Raw genomic sequence first — 11183 nt, 5'->3', positions numbered from 1 at the left:
ATCAGGCACTGGCAGGGCAGCTAAGGGTCCTTCCTCGCTGTGTGTGCATGCCGAAGACCCATGTGAGTTTCTCGGGCTGGTTTGTCGGGCAGAGTAAGGAGTACGGGAGTTGTGTACGGTAAAGACTTATATATACGGCATCTGTCAGTCGCTTTACAAACGTCTGTACGTATCAGCGGGGCAATCCTGACGTAAATAGAGCCCGGGTACATTAAAACACAAGTACACGTCGTGTTCCTATGGCTGTATCACAGGTCCAACATCATCACACGTCACATTCATTGCTATATTCATGCTTTAGAGTCATTGCTCATGAGAGCCTATGAGGTTAACTAGTTAATTAAATTATATATTGGCCAAAAAATAGTTTTATTTTGCTAAAATAATAGATTTCTGACCCATGTATTACCTGTAGAAAGTTAGCAAAGAAGTTTGGGCCCTATTTTACAAAGTGCAATTCCAGGGCAGAGTGTGACAGAGGATGCAGTCACCATGGAAACGCTGTTGCTGATCGCAGTGGAATCGAGTTTGTTCAATTAAATGGATATTAAACACAAAGTGCTGCTTTTTACCTTTTATACGACAGAAAACGGCGTCATAATGCAGAGGAAGAAGATCGATAACCGTATCCGGGTGCAGATCGAGAATGGAGTGGCCGAGAAACACAGGACTATGTTTGTGATTGTTGGGGATCACGGCAGAGATCAGGTAATAAGAAGAGGCTATTGGTATCTGGAAACATTACGTATAAGAGTGATTCTAGCGCCGTATTGTCAGCGGTGTTACTAAAATAGTACATTAAATGGTCCTATGTACTGGAGTTCAGGCAGTTGCTATGGCGATAAGCCCTCTCTTTCAAATTTTGCACAAGGAGCACATGACTGACGTGCCGATGGACAGAAAGAGTCCCCGATAAAAAAATAATCTAGTATTAAAAATAATACTAGCCGCATTAAGGCATTTTCTTTGATAAATTGTCACTCAGCCCACCGTTGACCGTAAGGAGGACCTTCGGCAGGTAGTAGCAGCCGTGTGCAGCTTTTATCTGCTAAACTGTGAGAAGAACAGCTGCCAAAAAATGTGAATTCACATAAAATGACAAATATTCCCCTTTTTTTAAATATTGAATCAGAATGAGTAAAGAATACTGAAATTAGGTACATCCAGTTCACATTCCTATTGATTACGGCTCGTGCGCGACCTGCGCTGTTATCTAAGCTATTGATAAATGAATGGACTTCTTCTTCTTTCTGCAGGTGGTCATTCTCCATCATATGCTGTCTAAAGCCACCGTCAGAGCTCGGCCTTCGGTTCTCTGGTGTTACAAGAAGGAACTAGGCTTCAGCAGGTGATATATATTTCTTCACTGTTTGTGTTATCATCATACTGGTTTGGATTGGAGGACACTGATACGCGCATGGCTGGGAATTCTGATCCTGTATGTTTTACAGTCACCGGAAGAAACAAATGCGAAAGCTACAGAAAAGGATAAAAAGCGGCATGCTGAACGTCAAAGAGGATGACCCGTTTGAGCTTTTCATCGCGTCTACGAATATTCGATATTGTTATTACAACGAGACCCATAAGATTCTTGGGAACACGTATGGCATGTGTGTTTTACAGGTGCGTTCGTATGTTATCCGTGTGTGTTTCCACATAAAGAAAATGTTGCATGTGTGTTTTATTTTTGAGCTTAAGATTTTTTTGTGTCATATATTGGATCGGTTTCCCTAACACCGGCAGCTTTCCGGTTTTGTTGTAAGCCATATTGTCGTAGACTGCCACGCACCGTGCTGACCTTCTCCTCCTGATCTCTTGGCAGGATTTTGAGGCTTTGACCCCCAATCTGCTGGCTCGTACGGTGGAGACTGTGGAAGGTGGAGGGATTGTGGTGATTCTTCTACGCACCGTGAGGTCTTTGAAGCAGCTCTACACCATGACCATGGTATGTGACTTGCAAGCCGGTCACCCGTGCTACGGTCTGTATCTTAGGGTGAAGAGGGAGCCTAACCCTTGGGGGTCAACTTACACATTTAGCAGCAAAACAAAAAGTGCTATTTTGCTGATACGTTACCACCCTTTAATCACCAGTCATCTTGCATGGATTCCTTAATAGTTTAACCCTTTCTTCTGTAGATGTTCATTACGCAGTCACAACTCCCTTGTAAGGTCATAATTGAAAAAACGTTCTGCAGAAAACCCAAGAAGCTTATTATTGTTAGTTATATGTAAACTCGTAAGATAGATTTGTCTTGAGTGGATGATTAAGATGACTATTGTTTGTTTTTCAGGACGTCCATTCACGTTACAGGACAGAGGCGCATCAGGATGTGGTGGGGAGATTCAATGAAAGGTACTGGCTGCTCTTCGGCATTTTGTAGATGCTTATCTCTTTGTTACCATCACTTTCTGACTTCGGAATCAATAATAAAGAGATCTTCTTGCAGTTCAGCAATAGGCTTCGTTGTGATTTGGGGGGCATTAGCTCTTCTGAAGTGGTCTCCAGACACAATTTCCTTAATTTGATTCTCACTCCTCAGGTTCATTCTCTCTCTGGTCTCCTGTAAGAACTGCGTGGTCATTGATGATCAACTGAACATCCTCCCCATCTCCAGTCATGTTACCAACATAAAACCAGTCCCACCAAAGTCGCAGGTACGGGCGTCCTCGTTTCTTTTGTGAGCTACATGCCCTGCTATAGAGGTATTAGTATCTTCTATGTACTCCAAAACCTATAGCTTCCTTTTCTCCCCAACCTCCCCTCTGTTTTGTGATTTAGGATCAGGCCTTGCCTCCAGAAGAGCAGGAGTTACAAGATGTGAAGCTTAGTCTTCAGGACACGCAGCCGGTCGGGGTCCTGGTCGAGAATTGTAAAACCTTGGATCAGGTGAGGATCTTTCTTCTGTAAACATGTTGCCTTCTGTTAGAGAAATAGCCGGTTTGGACATCGCTGAATTTGAATGGGAGGTGACCGTGTCTTCTCATCTCTCCCGCTTTGCAGGCCAAAGCAGTGCTGAAGTTTGTGGAAGCCATATCCGAGAAGACCCTTCGGAGCACAGTGGCTCTGACGGCTGCCCGAGGTCGAGGCAAATCCGCTGCTCTGGGCTTGGCGATAGCAGGGGCAGTGGCTTTTGGGTAGGTCAGGGGGCAGCAATAACCTCCCAGGGGGGTGCTTGTTAATGTGATATGCTCTCTTGAAATAACAATTTTTATTTATGATATATAGGACACAATGAAATTATGTGCCCTACAACAGAGTTCTCTATATCAAATATTTCACAATTTATTCACAAGATTATATTTCTCCCATTAACCATTTAGTTGTTCCAAATGAATCTTAAGAACCCTTTACCTTCTTCATAGCCTTTTATTTATCATCCTTGTTTTCCCAGGTACTCCAACATCTTTGTAACCTCACCGAGTCCTGATAATCTTCACACGCTCTTTGAGTTCATCTTTAAAGGTTTCGATTCCCTCCAGTACCAGGTGAGAGCTCTTGAAATATGCACCTTTGACACTGGATGTCCATCAAATGCCAGCTTGTTCTCGTCGTAGATGACCTTAACCTCTCGTGTCCTGTAGGAACATTTGGATTACGAGATCATACAATCGGTGAACCCAGAATTTGAGAAAGCAGTGGTTCGGGTCAATGTGTTCAAAGAACACAGGCAGACTATTCAGGTAAAGAGCTGACTCTCACCTGGAAGGTTTTTAATATCCATCTGTTACCCAGGGATAGATTCATTATTTGCTGACCCGTCCATATCTTATTGCAATTGCTTGAGGACCCTGGGAAACTCCTAATTCCTCTCTCGCCTGTGCTCAGGAACAATTTGTCATGTAATGTTTTTCTTTTCCATTTATAGTACATTCACCCAGCTGATGCTGTCAAGTTAGGGCAGGCTGAGCTGGTTGTAATCGATGAAGCCGCAGCAATACCTTTACCCCTTGTGAAGAGTCTGATGGGGCCCTACCTTGTCTTCATGGCTTCAACCATCAATGGGTGAGAATAACTCATAGTCTGTCATGGGAAAATGGTCTAGGGGTCAGATCGAGGGTTGTGGACCTTCCTGGGTGGGAAATTATATCTTTGTTGAAAGAAAAATTGTGAAATGATGCGTTCCAGGTACGAGGGCACGGGCCGTTCGCTGTCATTAAAGTTGATTCAGCAGCTGAGACAGGAAAGTGCAGACAGCCAGGTCTCAATAACCGCAGAGAACAAAAGCTCCACCACCCAGCGGCTGGCCTCAGGTTTGGCATATTTTACTATGGTTTTTAATGATGAGGGGATACTAATCCATCACAGAGAGCAGGTACAGGGGGGGTAATAACGCCTGCTAATGTGATGTTTCATACGGTTACTAATGCAATTTGAAAGCGACGTATGCACATAACTGCCTGAATCTCCTGTACGACAAAGCATAACTACAATATAGTATATTTAGAGGTTAACCAAAGTACTTAACAATGCTCTCTTAACAATAGTTATTAATTTCGGCTAATTGGCCCGCATGCTGCAGTCCTACGTGCTGTTTTTCATCATTCTGGTGTTTCTGCTTTCACTTTGTTTCCAGCCCGGACGCTTCACGAGGTCTCTCTGCAGGAGTCCATCCGTTACGCACCCGGAGACCCTGTCGAGAAATGGCTCAACGACTTGCTGTGTTTGGACTGTCTGAACATCAGCAGGATAATCTCTGGTTGTCCTCTCCCCGAAACCTGTGACCTGTATCCTTGTGCTTTATATATATATGTGAAATTGTGAATACGTGTGAATTGTAAATATTCCCCCTGCTCTCCAGAGTGGTTCCCATTCGAAATACTCGGCACCTTTGAGGTTTTGTGGTTACGTTAACCTGTAAAGCAGTCGAGCAGGCCGTTGGCAACGGCGGCCACCAGTGGGTATAATTCTGATCCCATTAGTTACTGTCTTGTTTGGTATTTTCTTAACACGTGGTCATAGCTATTATGTGAACAGGGACACGCTCTTCTGCTATCACAAGGCATCGGAATCCTTCCTGCAGAGGCTCATGGCTCTATATGTTGCATCTCATTACAAGGTAAGGATTCCTGTCCATCTTCTGCGGAGAGTATAGGCATAACAATGAAGCCTAATGGGAAAGTAATTGTTTCTTCTGACACTAAACATCCTCACCACGGTCATATTTATTGGAATAGTTTGTACAGCGCCTTTTGAATTCCTTATAATAAAGAGCAACATTTTGTTTAAGTTCTCTGAAATAGAATTTTTCCAGTAAAAGAGCATTTTTTTTATCTGCATAGACAGACAGGGAATTTGCCAGGTTCAGTGCTACTTAAACATATTTGCTAAAACGTCTTCAGCGAATAAAACCCTCTTCCCTTGGCTTCTAGTTATCGCACCCTGTGATGTTTTAATAGACCATCTGGCACCATGTCATCTTGCTTTATTGCATCTCTCTGTTAACATTACAGAATTCACCTAACGACCTGCAGATGCTCTCCGATGCCCCGGCTCATCATGTTTTCTGCCTCCTTCCTCCGGTTCCTCCGACTCAAAATTCCCTGCCAGAGGTTTTGGCTGTTGTTCAGGTAACGCTGCCGTACCGACTGGTACCTGTACACCTGGGACACGCAGCGTTGAATTAAAGTGGGATTTTAGGGTGCCCCAACCTATTGACCGTTGTGTCTGTCTCCGTAGGTCTGTCTGGAAGGTGAAATTTCCCGTCAGTCTATCATGAACAGTCTGTCACGTGGGAAGAAGGCATCTGGGGATCTGATTCCGTGGACCGTATCAGAACAGGTGAGGAAGTAAAGCAATGAATGAAAGGACTGGACCCAAGCACCCTCCGGGGAGACTAACCTGAGAAGGCTTGGATCGTCCAAGTATTTTACATTGTAAGGGCAGCCGACCTATGGAGACCGTGACCCCCCCCCCCTCTTATAGTCTGGCTATAACAAGCAAACACTAAAGTACAGTGAAGAGTCCGTTATCACAGGGAACCCAGACAACAACTTCAGACAGGTGGAAAGAAAAATAATCCAGACATTGGGAAATACTGTGGAAAATCTTATTTGTTTTTTGTGGAAGTCACAAGGAAATCATTCCTCTTTCGTATTGACCACATATTCTCTCATCTTTAGTTCCAAGATCCAGACTTTGGAAGTTTATCCGGGGGAAGGATTGTGAGAATCGCAGTTCATCCAGATTACCAAGGGGTAATATTTTTATTGGTTTCTTTTTTTCCCCCTCCTCTTCTATTTGTTGGGGCAATGTCAAACTTTCTGTGTGTTTATTGGATCTAAAATATTGTCTGCAGACCATGGCTCACTTTTTGTCTTCCTGCTTGATACTACATTCGTATGCCTGCGTACCTCTGTGCTTTATCCAAGTTTTATTCTTTCTCTGGAGCATTAAGAGTCGTTCTTTTAAGGCATCAGGAAATACTCTAGTATGCTCCCTTGCTGCCACAAGACTTCCTACTGGGAAAGTTTCATTTCTCCCGCCTCCATGATGTTCCTTCCATACATGTAATTCCGGTGCAGAGTACTCCATGTCTAGCGATGTAAGAACGTTCCGGCTTTCTCCTGGATAAGCTGCCTGAACGTTAACCTCTCCACCTTTTTATTGTTTTAGATGGGTTACGGAAGCCGTGCCCTGCAGCTGCTACAGATGTACTACGAGGGGCGGTTTCCATGTCTGGAAGAGAACGTGGCCCTCAAGCCTCAGGAGATCACCCCAATAAGCAGCGAGGTTAGTTGTATCTTCTATGAAGACCCTTGTGTGCTCCTTAATTCTTCTGCCGACTTAAGACCTTATTGTCCCCTCAGGCCGTCAGCCTCCTAGAAGAGTCCTTGACTCCTCGGAAGAACCTTCCTCCCCTCCTGCTCCGGCTCAGCGAGCGGCCGGCTGAGAAATTGGACTATCTCGGGGTGTCCTACGGATTAACCCCGAAGCTGCTGAAGTGAGTCGCCAGCAAGCTTGTGTATCGATAGCGTCCTGGATACCATGTAGTTATTTTCTGGTCATCTGAAACCTTTATCTCCGCAGGTTTTGGAAAAGAGCTGGGTTTGTTCCGGTGTACTTACGCCAAACTCCGGTAAGTGTTTGCTTACGTAAAAATAATCGGCGGTTTCAGTTTTTTAAAAAATTATTTCGGAATAATGAAAAATGCCACTTTACTTACCCCAAGCTCACAACATGGATATAATGAACGTTCTCTGTGTCAAGTACAATAATACAGCGATAGGCAGAAGAGAACCAATTGTCCCATCTGCTCTGCACATTTTTTTTTTTTTTTTTTTTTTTTTTTTAAATATTATTCTTTATTAAGTTTTTACAAAACTGACAACAAGACAAAAAACAGAAAATTACATATAATACATTGAAGTGATGACATACAAATAATACATACACATTCATACATGAATATTTAATATATGTCATTAGGTTACATAACATTAAAAATTTTAAATATTCATACCGAGTGTTTCCTTGGAGCACATTTTGAATCCCTGTTTTGTTTTGTTTTTTAATTGTTTGTTTTTCCTTAAACTGTTTGCTTGTGCTACCTACACTGAAAGTCTTTTCTGAGCATCTACTACTACACTTAAGGATATGTTTCACAACTATTTGATTAATGCAGTCCCTGTATTTGAAGAACCACAATCAAGGTGTTTTTAATGCATAGATTCATCCTCTGCTTTGTATTTGGTGTAAAGGGGCTATGTCCGCTGCATTGTAAACCATGTTCTCTGCCTCCAGAACGATCTCACGGGCGAGCATTCCTGCATCATGCTGAAGTCTCTCCAAGACGAGGAGGAATCCGAGAAGGAACCTTGGCTGACTGCATTTTGGAAAGGTGAGGAACTGGCCGGATCTCTCTGCAAGAGCGGTGGCCGTATATTCTGGGGAGCACAGCCATGGCCAGCGGAGTATTTGCTGAGTGTCCCCGGCGGAGTATTGTCCCATTGCTGAGCTCGCCGGGGAGGGGGGGGTGCGTGCTTTTCTCACGAGTTGCTTTTATTTCTCGTGCAGATTTTAGGAGACGTTTTGTGGCTCTTCTCTCCTACCAGTTCAGAAACTTCCAGCCGTCTTTAGCACTCAACATTCTGCAGAACAAAAACGTCAAGAAGGAATCCCAGAACCGTGAGTCCTTCTAACTTGGGAAGTTCGTTTAAAATCCAAGATACGTTTCTGAAGTTTTATTCTTTTAAATAGAAGTTTTTCGCAGTTAACCCATAGCCCTCACTAGAGACCACGGGGCCCTGGTGCGAAAAATGCCCCAACTTCTACTGCTGGTCTGTGCCATAATTGCCCCTAAACAACTTGTCTGTGCCTTCTTTTCCCCTTGTCCTTCTTTCAACACATATGTAAATACACAGAAATTACACACACTTTCTCATACTCATTAACACACACGTACACATTCATTCTAACGCACGCTCCATCTCACTCCACTGACACATCCATGCTCACACACAGAATTACACCTTCATGCTCACACACACACACAGAATTACACCTTCATGCTCACACGCACACACACAGAATTACACCTTCATGCTCACACGCACACACAGAATTACACCTTCATACTCACACACACACACACACTACACCTCCATTCCCACTCACACACAATTACACCTCCATGCTCTCTCTCGCACAAACACACAATTACACCTCCATGCTCACATATATACATATACCCAAACACATATACATACCCCTCGCTCCCCGCGTTCCTGTCTACCCGTGCCGTTTCAAAATAGTTTAGAAAGGGCCCTTCTGACTTGGACTGTACGAGGAGACAGGAACAAGGGGTCGCACCAGGCGCCCTGGAGGCACGGGACCGCTGCTGCCCCTGTGATTATGCCCTCACCCTACTCATTACGCTTTCTCCTGCTCACTCAGTGATTCAACGCCCGGAGCTGGGTATGGCCTTTACACCGTATGACCTGAAGAGACTTGAAATGTACTCACAAAACATGGTGGATTATCACCTCATCATGGACCTGATCCCTACTGTCAGTCGGATGTTCTTCTTGCAACGGTTTGGAAGCCTCAACCTGTCTGCTGCTCAGTCTGTGAGTGTCACGTTAACTGAGCGTCTCTTACCCCGATGAACCTGGTGCTGAAATCCATGGCCAACAGGTTAAATATAACCAATCCTGATGCCCACCCTACCCTGGCAACCTCTGCTCCTTTTTCATTAACATTGATGCCAGCGTAAAAACATCTTTCCGATGGTCCTCTTTGTTTTTGCACTTGGTACCAGATCTCTAAATTGCTCTTATCTGTAGATGAACGTATTAAGCTAAGTTTTGTGCTCCTCTCTTCCTAGGCGCTGCTTCTCGGTATAGGTATGCAGCATAAAACCGTGGACCAGCTGGAGAAGGAGATTGAGCTGCCCAGCAGTCAGCTGATGGGACTCTTTAACCGCCTCATCCGTAAAGTTGTCCAGGTAACTTCTGACCCGCGCGGTACCTTGTAATGGTAGCCTCTACACCATCCACCACCATTGTATGGAGGAGCTGATCTTTGGCACATTGCTTCTTCATTTGCTATTTTATGAAGTATATACTGTGTCAGGCTTTGGATAGAAGATGTCTGTGTTTTCTCCTACCAGTTGTTGAATAGGATCCAGGAGAGGGCTGTAGAAGACGAAATGGTGGCCATGAAAGAGGTTGTGATGGAGCCCACCTTGAAGTCACTCAATGAGGATTTGGTAAGCTACATACCTGATGACCAACGCCTCTCTCGGCACAGACTAGACTCGATCCAATGTGCGTCTGGACCTTTTTGTAACGTTCGTTATTTTATTGCGTCCCCCAGGAAGAGGCAGCAAGAGAATTCCAGGAGAAACACAATAAGGAGGTTGAGAAGCTGAAGGGGGTTGATTTGTCTCAGTGAGTGTTTTTTTTTAATCGTAATCCGTCGCTCCAAGTCAGAATCATTGGCATAAAAAGTATTGATTTGGGCAACTTAAACGCTAAGGCTGGTCTGTATATCTCACGTTTAAATCCCGTCCATAGGTACATGATCAGGGGGGAGGACGAAGAGTGGAACGAAGTGTTGAAGAAGACCGGAGTGAATGCGTCTGTTGTTAGCGTGAAGAGGTAATTGTCAGCTTTTATTAGTAATTAGTATAATTAAAATCTGCATTCCTCTCACTTGTGAAGTGTTTATAAAGACATAAAGTTCCTGAATAAAGTGAATACGCTAAGAAGATACCGCAAACGTATGACGGGCTCAGCGCCTAGAAGTGCTTGAATCGTAATGATGGGTATAGACAACATAGCCGCTGCAGATGTGATCCAGACGCTTCCGATATGGCAGCTTATTGTCTTTTTATTTGTTTTTGTACCAAACCCAACCAAAATATTAAGGCATGAGATGCTGCGCTTGTTATGGAGTTATAGTACGCCATTTACTTCACAAATCTGCCTTTTGGCATCATCGTTATAAACCTCTATCTGACGGTGACCTTCTCTTCGCTCAGAGCGGCTCAAAGTAATACATTTGGTTGATTCCGCCCTGGACGGCACTTTTGTTGTTTGCTGTACAAATTCTTGATCGACCCCCCCCCCCCCATTTACTCTTCACCTTGTCCTCCTCCGTACTGTAGTGACAAGAAGAGGAAGCTGGACGCGCCAGAGAAGAATGGAGCCAAAATCCAGAAAAAGTTCAAGAAGAATAAAGATGGAAAGATGAAGCAGCGGAAGTGAGCAGCGCGAGGTAGTTCCGGCGTGGATCTGGGGTATACTATGCTGCGTCCCGACAGAAGCTGAAACCACAATGGGCTCTGCGGACAGTTAACCAGATGTCACGGGACTTTTTTTTCCTATTTTAAGAAAGCTGACGGTAATGAGATACTCGCGCAGTGGCCTGCAGGTCTATGGGGCCAACCGATCCTCTTTGATGTCATGCTGTGTGTGCGCCCGCGCAGTGGCACGGTGCATTACTATTTGGAGGGTAACAAAGCATTTCTGTTTTATGCAAAGTTCTTGTGCTGCTATATATATATTTGCAGAAAAAAAAAAAAATATATATATATATATATATATATATGATATAGCGTCCTTGAAACTTACTGTGAATTTGTGGACCAGCTCAAAATAACAGCTGAAGAAAAAAAAAAAAAAAAGCTTCCAGCCCCTTTAGACATTAACGCTCTCCCCGCTTTACATTTGAACACTTCATG

At 44.1% G+C, this 11183-nt stretch overlaps 1 protein-coding gene across 2 annotated transcripts; it reads left to right on the top strand.

Annotated features, from left to right (window-relative positions):
* Positions 1–11026, top strand: NAT10 (N-acetyltransferase 10). 2 transcript variants are annotated; one of them, XM_053448587.1, is made up of 29 exons: positions 1–62; positions 587–708; positions 1257–1348; positions 1452–1623; positions 1823–1945; positions 2292–2353; positions 2541–2655; positions 2780–2887; positions 3002–3135; positions 3393–3486; positions 3583–3681; positions 3867–4003; positions 4127–4251; positions 4575–4725; positions 4961–5057; positions 5452–5568; positions 5678–5779; positions 6121–6195; positions 6614–6730; positions 6808–6941; positions 7028–7076; positions 7742–7838; positions 8015–8125; positions 8894–9066; positions 9324–9443; positions 9609–9707; positions 9815–9888; positions 10015–10098; positions 10608–11026. In XM_053448587.1, the coding sequence occupies exons 2-29, from the start codon at positions 601–603 to the stop codon at positions 10705–10707; spliced, it is 3069 nt and encodes a 1022-aa protein (XP_053304562.1). In that variant the 5' UTR covers positions 1–62; positions 587–600; the 3' UTR covers positions 10708–11026. The 2 variants fall into 2 exon arrangements, with proteins under 2 accessions (XP_053304562.1, XP_053304561.1); XM_053448586.1 differs by having other exon boundaries at positions 19–118.
* The last annotated feature ends 157 nt before the right edge of the window (positions 11027–11183 follow it).

Source organism: Spea bombifrons, chromosome 10 (genome assembly GCF_027358695.1).
Source record: "Spea bombifrons isolate aSpeBom1 chromosome 10, aSpeBom1.2.pri, whole genome shotgun sequence".
Classification (NCBI taxonomy): domain Eukaryota; kingdom Metazoa; phylum Chordata; class Amphibia; order Anura; family Pelobatidae; genus Spea; species Spea bombifrons.
The sequence above is the reverse complement of the archived record's forward strand: the minus strand, read 5'-3'. Positions and strand labels throughout refer to the sequence as shown.